The sequence below is a fragment of the Bombina bombina genome, chromosome 5, assembly GCF_027579735.1.
Source record: "Bombina bombina isolate aBomBom1 chromosome 5, aBomBom1.pri, whole genome shotgun sequence".
Taxonomy (NCBI): domain Eukaryota; kingdom Metazoa; phylum Chordata; class Amphibia; order Anura; family Bombinatoridae; genus Bombina; species Bombina bombina.
The window spans coordinates 827,303,508-827,320,377 of NC_069503.1; the positions used below are offsets into that span (position 1 = coordinate 827,303,508).

Below are 16,870 nucleotides of genomic sequence, written 5' to 3' on the forward strand. Positions count from 1 at the left end.
TATACTTCTTCGCTGGGTAAACTTATCAACAGTTATGGTTTCAAATATCACCTCTATGCTGATGACACCCAGATCTACCTCTCCACCCCTGCTCTCTCTCCCTCTGTCCTCTCTCATGTCAGCAACTGCTTATCTGGTATTTCTTCCTGGATGGCCTCTCACCACCTAAAGATTAACATGTCCAAGACTGAGCTCCTTCTTATCCCCCCCTCAAGCTCTACGCCGACTTCTGACTTCTCTATCCCTGTTGACGGCATCACCATTTCCCCATCGCCCCAAGTCCGCTGCCTCGGAGTCACACTTGACTCAAACCTATCCTTCATCCCCCATATCCAATCGCTTTCTACATCCTGCCGCAATCATCTACGCAATATTTCCAAAATTCGCCCTTTTCTGAGCGCTGACACCACAAAGCAAAAAATCCACTCCCTTGTTATCTCCCGACTTGACTACTGCAACAACCTACTCGCTGGCCTTCCTCTTTCCCGCCTCTCCCCCCTTCAATCCATCCTAAATGCCTCTGCCAGGCTGATCCACCTTTCCCGTCGATCTGTATCTGCTGCACCTCTCTGTGAGTCCCTTCATTGGCTCCCCATTCACAGCAGAATTAAATTCAAAATTCTCACCCTTACATACAAAACTCTCACCAACGCCGCTCCCCTCTACCTATCCTCTCTAATACACAAGTATACTCCAGCCCGTCCACTAAGATCCAACAATGACCTGCTCCTTGCATCCGCAACTATCACCTCCTCTCATGCTAGACTGCAGGACTTCTGTCGTGCAGCACCTACCCTCTGGAACACTCTCCCTCGTGCTGTCAGGCTTTGCCCTAATCTTTCTTCCTTTAAATGCACCCTGAAGACTTTTCTGGTCAGGGAAGCCTACCACCCAACTCAATAATAAATTAATTTCACTTACCTAATATTTCCCTCATCTAACTCTGTATTAACATCCTTCTCAATCTTGCAGTCCTCACCTCCTGTTTCTCAACCTCCTACCCTTCTAGATTGTAAGTTCCCACGGGAATAGGGCCCTCAATCCCTCCTGTATGTGTTTGTAAATTTTGTCCTGTATCTTACAAGTCTTGTATTGTTTTATTTAAATGCATTGTATCCATGGACAGCGCTGCGGAATATGTTGGCGCTTAATAAATAAAGTATAATAATAATAAATAACATAAGCATATAACATTTTTTGGGGGGCCTTGGGGTTTAACTCAGTTAACTCATTTAATGCAGATAAAGCCTTATACACTTCTTAATAGGCTTGGTGTATTTACTCTCATTAACCTTGTTATTTTGTTGTTTGTTTATTTATGTTATATTATGTTATATTATTATTCATTGTTATTTAATACAAATCTATGGTACTACTGTAGAAACTTTTTCCATTGTGAGTAGTCAGGATTGAATACTTTACAAATCATTGCCATAAATCTATAAGGACAATATAAGAATATAGACATTCTGGATTTTATGGCAAATGTTATGGAACTACTAATGTCTATCCTGTAAAAGCTTTTATTAATGACATGTATTTCAAATAATTTTTTATATTTATATATATATATATATATATATATATATATATATATATATATATATATATATATATATATATATATATATATATATATATATATAAACCCTAGTACTGCACATCACGCACCTTTTCAATCAGATACCAGAATATACTTCATTCCCAGACACAATGCTTCAAGAGCATGTATCGGTCCTAACCAAACCGGGTAAAACACGTGACTCTCCAGCCAATTTCAGACCTATATCTCTTTTAAATGTAGACCTAAAATTATACACCAAAATACTAGCAGCCAGATTAAATCCTATATTACCACGTCATACACCAAGACCAGGTAGGCATTGTACAACATAGGGAGACAAAAGACAATACCATTAAAGTACTAGATCTACTAGAACACGTCATCTCCAATAAAATACCAGCAATATATTTATCCATAGACGAGGAAAAAGCGTTTGATCGCTTAGATTAGAACTTTTTACACTCTACCCTGACTCATTTCGGATTACCCCCTAAATTTATACTCCAAGTTCTTGCCCTATATAAAAAACCCTCAGCCCATATTAAAGTAAACGGTTGTCTCTCTGACTTATTTAAAATTTGCAATGGCTCCCGCCAGGGATGCCCGCTTCCCCATTTGTGTTTATTTTATCCCTAGAACCTCTAGCCATTAAACTATGTCTAAACCCAAACATTCGAGGCTTACATGTAAATCATTAATCATATAAACTGGCAATATTTGCTGATGATATTTTACTAACACTATCAAAACTAAATATATCCCTCTCAGAAGTACAAAAAGAATTAATCACGTATGGAGAAGTCTCGAATTTCTCAGTTAACTTTACAAAATCAGAAATTATGCCACTTAATCTAACTTTCCAAGAAATCAATAACTTATTAAGACATTGCTCATTTAAACTACAAAAAAATGCATTAAAACACCTGGGACTCCTCATCTCCCCAAACCCCGAATTACTCAGTAAATATAATTATGGCAAACTAGTGGATGACTTTCGAAAACTCATCTTGGCTCCCAAAAAAACTCTCATGGATTGGGAGAATACACGCAGGCACTCTACATATTGCAGACACTTCCCATTCATGGCGTAAATCAAGAGATAAAACTACTACAAGAAATAATTAACGACTATATCTGGAGACAACGGCTAGCAAAACAAACACTTTCTCAACTTACCACAGAAGGGGGATTAGGAATCCCCAACTTAATGACATACAAACAAGCCATATCCTTACAAAGAATAATTGAATGGTCTTGATACAATACAAACAACTGCAAAAGATGGGTACAATTAGAGACACACTTAACTGACACAACACACCTAGGATTGCTTAGCTGGAGTCCTGAATTAGATCACAAGCAAACTATATCTAACTCCTCTATTGTTAACTCAACATGGTCAGATTGGAATAAAATAAGACGTAAATATCCTCTTATAACTACTAAGTATTCCCCTTTATCACCTCTAATACAAAATGATGAATTACCTGCAGGCAAGGCGATTCATTTAAAAAATGTGACACACTTTAAACAGCTAATCCCTGTATACACCATAACCTAAGATGGCAAATGTTTGCCAAAAAACTAACTAGACCAGGAAAGTGGGAATTTTCTTCAACCCTGGATTATACAGCATTAAGTGTCACACTTCATATTCACACACAGATTAAAAAAGGATCTCTTACGCCCCTTAACAACGTTTGAAATACTATGCACAAAAGCAGAACCAACAAAAAAAACCCCACAACAATCTCAATAGTTCTCCAATGCTATTCTCCACCACTACCCTCTTACATCACAGGCTGGGAAAGAGAATTAGGACATAAATCCCCAAGAAAAACCTGGTTATCCAGATTCAAATCACTACCTAAATCTGCCCACTCAGTTTAAGCCTTGGAGACTAATATCAAAATTATGACACGCTGGTATCTAACACCTACCAGGATCAAACACTACTTCCCTTAGGCGAACAATAGATGCTGGAGAGGTTGTGGTACCAAGGGAGACCTTTTACGCATATGGTGGGGCTGTTATGCTATCAAAGAGATTTGGGGAAAAGTATTTAATAATATAAATAAAATCTTACATACAAAGCTAGACCCAACCCCTGAAATAGTACTCCTACACTCCAACCCACGAATTACATGTAAAATGAAGCATCATTTGTACCTTATACTACTCAATGCTGCAAAACAATTGATACCAAGAAATTGGAAATCTCCTAAAATATCATCCATCAATGATTGGCATTTAATGGTAGAGTAGACTTTAAAAATTGAGAGATTTTACTATTGGAAAATAGGCAACATAAACCTATATAGAGACATGGTTTTTTATTGGGAGTCTTTCACAAACAAAATACTTAACCCAGTATAACCAAAACATTAATTAAATTCTAAGGGAATAATAACCTCCATTTATAAGTTAGGACCACTTTCTCTCAAGGATGTAATGTATTTGATGTAGACCTTAAAGACATAATCTAAAATAAAAATGTTTGTTTATTTTCTTTTTTGTTGTTGCTATTGTTTTCTTTTGTTAATGCATTTTGTTATTAATAATGCGGTGTAAAGTTATAAAACTGGGTTACGTGTCCGCTCATCAGCCATATAAGAATACCGTGGATACTTAAGGACTTTACAGTAGCCATACGGCTACCAACATGTTTTTGTTTCTTTTTCTCAAAGGACGCTGAAAAAGTCATATAAGGACAATGCAAAAATTAGAAATGGTACTATATTCTAAATGTTTATATGCTCTGTTTACTACCTGTAACACCAATAAAGATTAATATAAATAAAAAAAAATAAAAAAACATTGCAATGCTTCTACTGAAAAGGATCTTTTATTCATATGCGGTGGTCAAGTCCTGTATTGACCCGTTTTTGGACACACGTAGTTGACAGAGTTAACCATCTTCTCAGCGTACAACTTTCATTCAACCTTGAAACGATTTTGCTTAATAAACCTTACAAACTAAGGCCCAGGATAATGCTTCTGAATAGTGCCAATCTTATTATACCTAGTTATCGTACGCTTGCCAAAATGATATAACTGCTCAATGAGTGGCAGTTACAAATCAGCTCTACATTCGAAATGGGAAAATTGCATTTTTAATTAATTGACCATATTGACCTTTATGTTGAAATAGCAACTTATTAAATATCCCAATAGTATACACTTTCAATAACTAACCTATTTACCTGCCCCTCTTCAGTATGATAATCTCATGGTCTAGTTCTGATTATTTTCTTTTGTCTTTTTATTCTCATATAATGAATATTGACTCACCTTCAAAATATAGTCATTTGTAGGATAAAAAAACCTCAAACTGATTTTGTTTGATCGATTTTTTTAACATATAATATCACAGTAATAGTAAAGTAGTTAGTTTGTATCTTTGTCTTTGATGTGACTGATGTAATGTTGAATGCATTTTTGCACTACATCGTAAATTGTTGCAAAAAAAAAAAAAGGCACTAACCCTGAATTGCTTCTAGAAATAGCACTGTCTAGAAACACGCTCCCACAGCCCTAGAAGCGCTATAGATGGCTGACATAAAAGGTACTTTAGTTGTTCTGCAGGAGTTTACCTGTTTCCTATAGTGATTAGCTGCATCCAAGTTGTCACAGATGACAGTATCTCCTAAAAGCATTCCAAAAACTATGAAAAAAAGAAAAGAAAGGAAAATATCTCAATTAAAAAGAAAAAAAAAAAAAGCTACGTTTTAAGCATTCGGATAGAGTATGCAGTTAAAAAACAACAAAAAAGAAAATGTATGCTTACCTGATAAATGTATTTCTTTTTTGACACGATGAGTCCACGGATCATCTTAATTACTAATGGGATATTCACCTCCTGGTCAGCAGGAGGCGGCAAAGAGCACCACAGCAAAGCTGTTAAATAGCTCTTCCCTTCCCTCCCACTCCAGTCATTCGACCGAAGTTAAGGATAGAAAGGAAAAACCAAGGTGCAGAGGTGTCTGAAGTTTATAATAACCAACAACCTGTCTTTCAAAAAACAGGGCGGGCCGTGGACTCATCATGTCAAAAAAGAAATAAATTTATCAGGTAAGCATAAATTTTCTTTTCTTTTTTATGACACGATGAGTCCACAGATCATCTTAATTACTAATGGGATTCAATACCCAAGCTAGAGTACACAGATGATACGGGAGGGACAAGACAGGGAACCTAAATGGAAGGCACCACTGCTTGAAGAACCTTTCTCCCAAAAGCGGCATGAGCCAAGGCAAAAGTGTCAAATTTGTAGAACTTTGAAAAAGTGTGAAGAGAGGACCAAGTTGCAGCCTTACAAATCTGTTCCACAGAAACTTCATTTTTGAATGCCCATGAGGAAGCAACAGCCCTCGTGGAATGAGCCGTAACTCTCTCAGGAGGCTGCTGTCCTGCAGTCTAATATGCTAAACATATGATACTCTTCAACCAAAAAGAAAGAGAAGTAGCCGTAGCTTTCTGTCCCTTACGTTTTCTTGAGAAAATCACAAACAAAGAAGAAGACTGACGAAAGTCCTTAGTCGCCTGCAGGTAAAACTTTAAAGCACAGACCACGTCCAAATTGTGCAGAAGTCGTTCTTTCTGAGAAGGAGGATTAGGACACAAGGAAGGAACAACAATCTCCTGATTAATGTTCCGATCAGAAACAACCTTAAGAAGAAATCCTAATTTAGTACTAAAAGCACTTCCTAGCACTAACGTAGGCAAAGAGAATGACTGGGGTGGGAGGTAAGGGAGGAGCTATTTAACAGCTTTGCTGTGGTGCTCTTTGCCGCCTCCTGCTGACCAGGAGGTGAATATCCCATTAGTAATTAACATGATTCATCGTGTCATAAAAAAGAAAAATGTTATAATTTACTTACTTTATCAAATTTGATTAGTTCCCTTGGTATCTAGGGGCAGCAATGCAACACTGGGAGCAATGCAACACTGGGAGCATGCTGAACACATCTAGCGAGCAAATGACAATGCTGCTGCTCCTGAGCCTAATTAGGTATAGTATTCAACAAAAGTTACCAAGAGAATGAAGCAAATTTGATTATAGAGGTAAATTATAATGTAGTTTAAATTTGTATCTGAATTATGAAGGATTTTTTTGAACTTAGCTGTCCCTCTTAAGAGAATGGATAACTATGCAAGTTCTAATGCATTAGAGCATGTCATTTTTTTTGGACTGTTATGGCCCTTTAATATCTATTTTATTGTTTAGCTCTAACACATTAGTGTAATTTTTTTTTACTATTATGGCCCTTTAAACTGGACATGCAATCTATATTTTTTTCCACGATTCAGATTGAGCATACAATTTTAAACAACTTTTCAATTTTATTACAAGACCAGAGACTCATATTTTGCTTTCTTTCCTATACTACTTAAATGCAGTTTTTTAAAAGTATACAGAAAATAAATATAAATAACTGTCAATATTTAAAAAATGACAGCATACATCAGAGTACAGACCAATGACCAATAGAAATGGAGAACTGGTTAAACTAAACAAAGTGACCAATAAGCTTAATAATATAGACTACAAACTGTCCAATATTAAACAGTAAATCCTCTTTTGTTTAATTGTTTGTTTTGTTTCTCTGTTGGTTCTATTGCTCATTTCATATTTTGATGCGATTTATATTTATTTTTTGTTTCCGTTTTTTGTTGAAGTTTTTTCTTCCAGTCTTTTGTCTTGTCCTCTTATTTGTAGTCCTTGGTAATGTTCGGTTTCTGTATTTCTTGTTTTTGATCCGTTTTTCCGTCTCTCTTACCTCTTTTTGGGTCTTCATTTTGTTGTTGGGCTCTCCGCATCCATATGCGGCCTGTATCGGGTCCGTGCGCATGCGCAGTAGATTTCACGCCCCATCATTCCCGCCCGGTTTTACCTCATATCGGCTGTTTCTGCTTCATCAACAGCTGTTATTGTTGCAAAAAGTATCTTAAATAGGTATTTTTTCAATTCCGTTTTTATTTCCTGATATTGTGGTCTTTGTCTCCATCTAGTGTCTATTATTATTAACATTTATTTTAAAAAAATTAATTTATATTTTAACTAAAAAAATTTTGCTTGATGTCTAAATTAATTTTATTAGTAAATTAAATTTTTTTATATTTCTGGGGTCAATCCTTGTTGATTTTTAGCTATTTTAATAACTTTTTTGTTAAGAAAATTTATTAATTCATATTTTATATTTTTTTCACACATTTCAGAATGTCTCAAATTTCTGAGGTAAATTCTTCACTTATTTCTGAAGGTGTACAAAAAATGATAGATGCCTCTATGAATAATATGTTGGAGAAGATTACTTTTTAAATTAATAAATCCAATGGTAAAAAAGCTGTTAAGAGAAAGAGAACTGTCTCTAGCGCTGTTAAAGCGAGTAAAAAGTTGTTTAAAAAATCTCGCCAACTTGCTTCTTGCTCTTTTGTTCATTGCAGGAAAGGAAGGAAAACATCTAATTCCTCTACTCCCAAGAGATCACTGATGGGAGAGGCTTTGGCCAATAAAGATGTTTAGATATTTGTTCTTCTATTGACTATAATTCGGATTCCTCTTTGGATTCAGTTAATTCTGATGATTATTTAACTCAACCTTCTTCTGAGGATTCTTCTGCCTAACCGAAGGTTAAAAAAATTAAAACATGTTTAAAAAAAAGACTAAACACCTTAAAAAAGATTCTGAGGAGATTTTTTTTATGATTGCCTAGGTAACCCTAGATTTAATGCTGATGATTTACATCATCCAAGATCTGTGGAGTGGTGTCCATCTTCAGATATAGCAGATTTTATTGACTTTCAGTTACATCAGCCTTTAAAAAGAGATTCTCGTAACAAAATGAGGGCTGAATGCCCCAGACCTTTTCTCCCGAATAACGCAGGTTGTACCCCGGAAGTTGACCCTAAGATCTTAAAATGTATAGGTTCTCCGAGCTTTAAGCTTAAAAAAAGGATGGATAGGGCATGGAAAATTTGCCACCACAAAATATTAGATTTAATAGGTCCTATATCAAAACTCTTTGATTTATCAGAACAGGCAGTCTATGATAATTATTTATTAGACCCAGTCATTATTAGAGAATGGCTTCAAAGGATACTTACTTTTCTTGGCAATGCCAATTCGGCTATGTACACTGAACGTAGAAGGAATATTCTTAGAAGGATTGACCCTAGAGTTTGTGATTTCGACACTAATGGTTTATTATTTGGAGACACTTTTTTAAAAGAATTAAAAAATTATGTCAATACCTTTTCTAACTTAAACAAAGTAAGAACATCTATGAAGAAAATATTCTACCAAGATCGTTTTTCTGATCAGGCCGGGAAAGGAAGAGTCTGTTTTCCCGGCCGTGCATCATACCCCAACCGGTCTCAAATGCAAATCAATTCGCAAATTAACAATACCAATTTCAGCATAGACAGTTCCAGAATCCGGCCACCTCTGGTTTCTTCCCTTCCAGAGGAAGACCTTGGAATCCAAGATTTCAACGATCAAGACAAAGATCTTGTGCCCCTCAAGGTAAATCTTTTTCTTCCTTTTTATGTTTCTTCCCAAAACATTATAGAAGGCAGAATCGCTCTTTTTGCTCACAATTGAAACCTTATAACAACAGATCAGTGGGTTCTTCAAACCATTTCAGGTCTTTTTATAGATTGTATTTCTCCTCCCATCCAAAATTCTCTTCCTCTTCCAATAAAATTTTCAGTTTCAGACAGAACTTTGGTCCAAGACGAAATATCAAACCTTTTATCAAAACAAGCCATAGAACCGGCTTTAAATCCTCAAAATTGTTTTCTAAGCAATCTTTTTCTCGTAAAAAAGAAAAATGTCTAATTTCATCCAGTTATAAATTTAAGATCCTTAAATGCCTTTGTTGTCTATCAACATTTCAAAATGGAAGGGTATTCATCTTCTCAGAGATTGCCTTCTAGACGATTTCTTAGTCAGATTAGATCTGACAGATGCATATCTTACAGTTCCTGTAGCTCAGGAAATTTCTCACTTTTGTTTGGGAAGGAAAAATTTGGAGTTTTACTTGTATGCATTTCGGTCCATCTTCAGCACCTTGGATTTTAACTAAATTAATTAAACCTATAATTACTAGGCTTCGATTACGAGGTGTTCGTCTTATTTATTTAGACAATATTTTGATTATGAATCAGAGTTCTGTCATTTTCAAATCTCAGCTCCAGCTTACTATTCATATTCTGGAAAATGTAGGTTTCTTAGTCAACAAAGAGAAATCGGTTCTTTCCCCTAACAAATATTTAACCTTTTTGGGTTTTTAAATAGACACATTGAATTCTACACTCAGTCTACCCAGAGAGAAAATTGTGAATATCAAGAAAGAAATTGCAAAAACTCTTTATCTTTGGTTCCCATCAGGACTATAGCCAGACTAGTTGGGTTACTCTCATCCTCTATTCAGGCTATTTTCCCTGATCCTCTTCACTACAGGGAACTTCAAAGTTTGAAAATCTTCCATCTTCAGAAAGGTCTTTCATATTCCCATTTGATTCCTCTATCTTCAGAAGCCAAAGAAGAACTTACTTGGTGGCTCTCACATATAGAAGCTTGGAACGGGAGAGCCATTTTTGGGAAAGCTCCGGATTTAATTATAGAATCCTATGCCAGTCGTATGGGATGGGGAGCTCGTTGCGGTCCTTCAATCACGGGCGGAAAATGGTCCTCAGAAGAAAAAAGTTTTCATATAAATTGCTTAGAACTTTTGGCAGGCTCTTTTGCAGTCAGGAGTTTTGTCAAAGATTCTTTTCCTGTGTCCATTTTACTCAGAATGGACAATATTTCTGCAGTTCGTTATTTGAATCGTCTCGGTGGTACAAAATCGAGAGATTTATCTATTACGAAAGATTTCATTCACCTTTGCATGGACAGAAATATTTCTGTCAAAGTAGAATATATTCCAGGCTTATCCAATGTCGCAGCGGATTGGGGTTCCCATTATCTGACAGATTTGAGCGATTGGAAACTTCACACTCAAGTTTTTCATTTGCTTCAATCTCTCAGAGGACTTTTTGATGAATCTGTTCGCGTCAAGACTGAACTTTCAGCTTTGTCCTTATTTCAGTTGGCGTCCAGATCCAGATGCCTTGGCGATCAATGCATTTCTTCACCCTTGGCATATTCAGACAGCGTATGCGTTTCCACCATTTTCCATGATTCAGAGAACCATCTCAGTAGTCCGATGGGATCTCCTTTCAATTCTTCTAATCACTCCCCTTTGGCCATCTCAACCATGGTACCCATCACTCCTAGAGTTATCTGTCAACCATCCTGTTCTTCTCCCTCTTTTTCCTCTTCTTTTGTCAGATCCAGAAGGTCTTCCTCATGATCTTATCGTTCACGGATCTCTTCGTTTTATAGCCTGGTCAAATTCGGGCAATCTTCACCTCTCCAAGGCTTATCACAACAGGTAAAGGCACTCCTTCAAGACTCTCTGGCCCCTGGTACCAAAAAATGCTATTTTTCTGCATGGTCCAGATGGTCTTGCTTGTGCTTGGAGAGAGGTTTGGATCCCCTTTCAGTTGACTTTTATTATTAATTTTCTTACGTCTCTTTTTGATTCAGGATTAGCATATAGGACTATTAATGTTTCTAGATCTGCTAAACACTTGTTAATTAATAATTTAACTGAGGGCCAGCTCCCTTTAATTTGCAAATTAATGAAAGCCATTAAACTTAAAAGACCTCCTGGTCCCAAATACTTTTCTTTTTGGGATGTTGACCTTGTATTTTTTCTTTTTAAATCTTGGCCTTCTAATGAATTGTTATCTTTAAAACAACTATCTGCCAAATTAGCTACTTTTGTGTTTAATCTCTTTTCGCAGAGTTTCTGAGCTTTAGATTTGAACTCTAAACGTTTCACTCCTGAAGGTGTCACTTTCTTTATCTCTAAAATAACTAAATATTTTTCAACTTCCATATTCTATCCTTATTTACCTAATGAACCTTTTCTCTGTGTGGTTTTATGTCTCAAGGAATCTGAACGTAGAACTTCTTCCTTTCGTACTTCCTCTTCTAATCAACTTTTGTTATCTTTTGTTCCTCCTCATCATCCTGTTTCGTCTACCTATATTGCTAGGTGGGTTAAATGGGTTATGAGTGAAGCAGGTATTAATTTATCTTTTTCCGCTCACTCTGTTAGAGGATCAGCCGCTTCTAAAGCATTTTTAAAAGCTGCTACCCTTCAACATATTTTGGATGCAGCTGACTGGTCTTCAGATACCATATTTAAACAATTGAACATGCCTCTCTTAATTTATTTTGTTAGTTTGCTTTAAACTAGCAAAATATGAGTCTCTGGTCTTGCAATAAAATTCGGATTATCCTAACTTGTGAAGGTTTAATCTAGATTTTATTAAAGACACAGAGACAAGTATTTTCCCTCCTCTACAATTTTGTGTATATTTTTCCCTCCCTTTATATGTTTTATCATATTATTAATCTAATTTATTGTATATTTGTTTAAGTTTTCAATCCATAACCAGGATATCGTTTCAAGTGGTTTTGTTCCTTCTCATTTGAGTTGCAAGTCGTCTCTTCAATCAAATTCATTCTTCTGGATTCTCCTCTTCAGTATTTTTTGTTGCCTTTTTGGTCTGAGTTATTTGTTCATTATGGACTTCAACAGATGCTAAGAAAGAGCATTTACTGTTTAATATAGGACAGTTTATAGTCTATTATTAAGCTGATTGGTCACTTTGTTTTAGTTTAACCAGTTCTCCATTTCTATTGGTCACTGGTCTGTACTCTGATGTATGATGTATACTTTTAAAAACTGCATTTAAGTAGTAAAGGAAAGAAAGCAAAATATTCGTCTCTGTTTCTTTAATAAAATCTAGATTATACCTTCACAATTTAGGATAATCTGGATTTAATTCTATTGTATAATTTGCTTTGATCTCTTGGTAACATTTGTTTAAAAGCATACCTAGGCATGGGTGTCTGCAGAAATGTTTCTGGGGGGGGGGGGGGAGGCAAAAAAATTCACAATGAATAATAATATCCGTGGCAACTTGTGCAACAGGGGAGAGCAGCATGTTGTACACAAGATAAAGAACACACAGTCCCTCACTGGTATCATGTGCAGGAGCTTGTTTATTTCTGTCCCTAATGGGACACAGCAAAGGAGTGATATAAACAACATTCAAGATTTTTAGATGCTTTTCGAAATATTTATTGTGCATGCAGATCATTAATCATTTCTGATTAATACAAAATAATGAATTAATAAAAAAAATCACTTTACTGTATATAATATATAAATCTGTGAAATCATATTCTGGGTCCTTTCTTTATTCTCACTATCTGCCTCTTTCCCTGCCTTTCTCTACCCAGTTTTCTCTCCACCCGCAACGCATTTCTTTCTCTCAACTATATTTCTCCCATTATCTTCCACCTGTCCCGTTTTCTCTCACTTTTCACCTTCCTCCCATTGTCTTTCTCTTCTTTCTCTCCTCTTGTCTAGCTATTTCTCTCTCTCCCATGTGTCTCACTATTTTCCTGTCTGCTTTGTTGTACTTCTCTTTCTTTTCTCTCTTCCCACCTTTCTCACCTTTATGGGACTAAACATTGAGCAATATATGATAATGAAGATTTAACACAGATAATATGCTGTTAGGAATAATGGTATAGCCAATTTTCAAACTAATAATACCCATGCTTAGGTGGATACTAATTTAGAATGTTATATGAATAATGAAACTGCTACCTTACGTAATGGTGCAGAATAGGTATGACCATGCTACAAATGTAATCATCTGGAGAAAGCAAAAGTTGTTCTATGTGGTTGTTCATGCACTGCATTTTAAATTTAACCCATAAGGCACTAGCTTTAACTATACAGTGACATGTGATCTATATACAGGATGCAGGGCACAATGTAGAGCAAACCAAATCTGATAGCCCCTTCCCCAACAAACAACTACCTAAAGATAGTAATGGCTACACATTTACTTACAGGACAGACTGGTTGCTGTGGCTGATAAAGCTTTGTTTAGGCTGAAGACATAAATTATGCTTACCTGATAATTTTATTTCCATCGTTGGGAGGAGAGTCCACGGCTTAATTTATTACTTTTGGGAAATAAGAACCTGGCCACCAGGAGGAGGCAAAGACAACCCAGCCAAAGGCTTAAATACCTCCCCCACTCCCCTCATCCCCCAGTCATTCTGCTGAGGGAACAAGGAACAGTAGGAGAAATATCAGGGTATAAATGGTGACAGAAGATAAATTAAATTTAGGTCCGCCCACTGGAGTTAAGGGTGCGAGCCGTGGACTCTCTTCCCCACCATGAAAACAAAATGATCAGGTAAGCATAATTTATGTTTTCCATCTAAAGGGGAGGAGAGTCCACGGCTTCATTCATTACTTTTGAGAAACATATACTAGGCATGCACCGAAATGGAATTTTTGGTTATTTCGTTTTTCGTTTTTTTTGCCTTTTATTTTCGGTAAAATTATTGTGTAGCATATTTCAAATTTGATGCCAGCTTAGAGCTGCTGTTTGAGTTCATTACTTGACTTACTGTTTTGCATATAATAACAGTTTTCTAGGACTATACTTTATTTTGATAATTGGTAAAAAAAAAAAAAAAAAAAAAAAAAAAAGGTTAAATCTGATTCTGTTACACAGAACTAAATAAAGAATAATACTAGCGATACACCAAAATTTGGGCCGCCGAAAATGTGCAATTCCAATTTCGGCCCAAAGAGGACCAAAATGGCTAAAAATGTACAGCCCTCCCCTGTTCTGTTGAGTTACATGTCTATCCTTAGCATAAGGTGAGCAGCACAGCACTGGCATGGTACACAGCGCACACACATAAGTACCATGACATGATGATATTTGAAATCAGCAGTGCCCTTTTTTTTTTAATTTTTTTAAGGAAACCAAAGTTATGAATACAGTTTTCAAAGGAGGAAAAGTAACATGTTTATAAACACTTGATATTATCAGACACAGCCCTAAGCACACACAGTGAATATGTATAAGCCTTATATTCAGTGCTCATACATCAGCCTCTTGTGCATAGACATTCTATTCGCCTGAGGCAAATATGCATGCACACTATATATGCATAAGCCCCAAGCTCGCACACAGTTGGCACAAATTAGCACCCACCAGACAGTGTATACAAAAAAGCACAGTAACTTTCTATAACCAGCTTGCACGTAAGGTCGTAGCTAAGTCCGGTGGTCCTGGTGATAGGTGACAGGCAGACTCCATTTGGGGCTACGGACATATAATCTGACGGGTCAGTGTGAGACCCAAACCAGGAACTAGGCGGAGATACGATGAGAGAAGATCAGGTGCAGCCACGCGTATTGCATGGATAACTACACCCAAAAACAAAACACATGTCCACCTCGTATTGTTGTCTGGCTATAACCACGCTCTCCCTTGTAGAGCTCCACCTGTTTCACTGCAGATCACGCCCTACGGTACAAATGACCCATTTGTTGGAGCTTTCCCGTCTACAAGCTCTCTCAGCTACACACACACTATAGTTAAAAAAAATAAAAAAATAATTTCGGTTTCGTTTCGGTTTTCAGCCAGGGGCATCCTGAATTTTCGGTATCGGTTTCGGTCCAGAATTTTCATTTCGGTGCATCCCTAACATATACCCAAGCTTTAGAGGACACTGAATGAAACCAGGAGGGTAAAAAGGCGGACCCTAATCTGAGGGCACCACAGCCTGTAAAACCTCTCTCCCAAAAACAGCTTCCGCAGAAGCAAAAACGTCAAATTTTTAAAACTTTGTAAAAGTGTGTAAGGAGGACCAGGTAGCCGCCTTACAAATCTGCTCCATAGAGGCCTCATTTTTGAAGGCCCAAGACGAAGCCACAGCTCTAGTTGAATGAGCCTTGATCCTCTGAGAAGTCTTATGTCCCGCTGTCTCATAGGCCAAGCGAATCAAGCTCCGCAACCAAAAGGACAACGAAGTAGAAGAGACCCTCTGCTCTTTGCGCTTCCCGGAAAATATATTACAAAAAGAGATGTAGACTGTCAGATAGAACTTTAAGGACCAAACGACATCCAAATTATGAAGTAACCTCTCCTTAGAAGAAGGGTTAGGACACAAAGAAGGAACAATTATTTCCTGATTAATGTTATAGTTAGACACCACCTTGGGAAGAAACCCCAAACTGATGCGAAAAACCGCCTTATCCGCATGAGAGACCAGATAAGGAGGCTCGAATCGCAAGGCAGCCAGCTCAGATACTCTGCGTGCCGATTGGCCAACAGAAAGAGAACCTTCCAGGACAGAATCTTAATGTCAATAGAATGCATAGGCTCAAAAGGGAACCCTCTGCAATACCTTAAGGACCAAGTTTTAACTCTATGGGGGAGCAAACTGCCTAAAGACAGGACTGATTCTAGACAGAACCTGAACAAAAGATTGAATGTCAGGAAGCTCAGCGAGTCTCCTGTGCAACAAGACTGATAAAGCCGAAATCTGTCCCTTTAAGGAACTGGCAGCATGACTCTTCTCGAAACCTTCTTGGAGAAAGGACAGAATCCTGGATACCTTCACCTTGTGCCAAGGATATCAGTGTTTCTCACACCAGGACAAGCAAGTCCTCCACACCTTATGGTAGATGCGACAAGTGCCCTCCTACTTTGGAACCACAAAGAGATTTGAATAGTACTCTAGACCCCTTTCTGCTCGGGGTACTGGTACGATAACACCTAGAGAGGAGAGATCCCTCACACAATCTAGAAAGGCCTCTCTCTTTTCCGGTCTTGAAGACAGTTTTGACAGGAGGAATCTGCCCCTGGGCCGATGGGACCTCCAGAACCCAAGGGTCCTGAACGTCCTGCAACCAGGCTTCGGAGAAGAGAAACAATCTGCCCTCTACTTAGTCCGGAGACCGGTCGGGGTCCTCCCCTTCATGTCGATTTAGTCTTGGCGGGCTTCTTGTTCTGCTTGGACTTGTTCCAAGACTGAGCAGGCTTCCAAGTTCACTTGGACGGATCCTCTTTTGCGGCGGGCTGCTGGTGCTGGGCCTTGTCCGCGCGAAAAGTAGATCCTTTAGGCTTCTCCTTCATATCCTGCTGTAGGAAAGCTCACTTGCCTCCCGTAACCGTGGATATGATCGAATCCAATCCTGGACCGAACAGAATCTTTCCTTGAAAAGGCAGGGACAACAGCCTCGACTTAGAGGTCATGTCCGCAGACCAAGTCTTTAGCCACAGAGCCCTGCGAGCTAAAAAGGAGAATCCTGAAACCTTTGTGCTCAGGCGAATAATTTGCATATTGGCGTCAAAAATTAA

The 16,870-nt window shown here is 37.5% G+C and overlaps 1 protein-coding gene across 1 annotated transcript in view; it reads right to left on the bottom strand.

The window, feature by feature from the left end:
* SMCHD1 (structural maintenance of chromosomes flexible hinge domain containing 1) overlaps nt 1-16,870 on the bottom strand; it is a 1,770,687-nt gene that overhangs the window by 67,016 nt on the left and 1,686,801 nt on the right. The window contains exon 43 of the mRNA XM_053715865.1: nt 5,158-5,228. Coding sequence (XP_053571840.1) covers nt 5,158-5,228 — 71 coding nt within the window. The remainder of the gene's footprint in view (nt 1-5,157; nt 5,229-16,870) is intronic.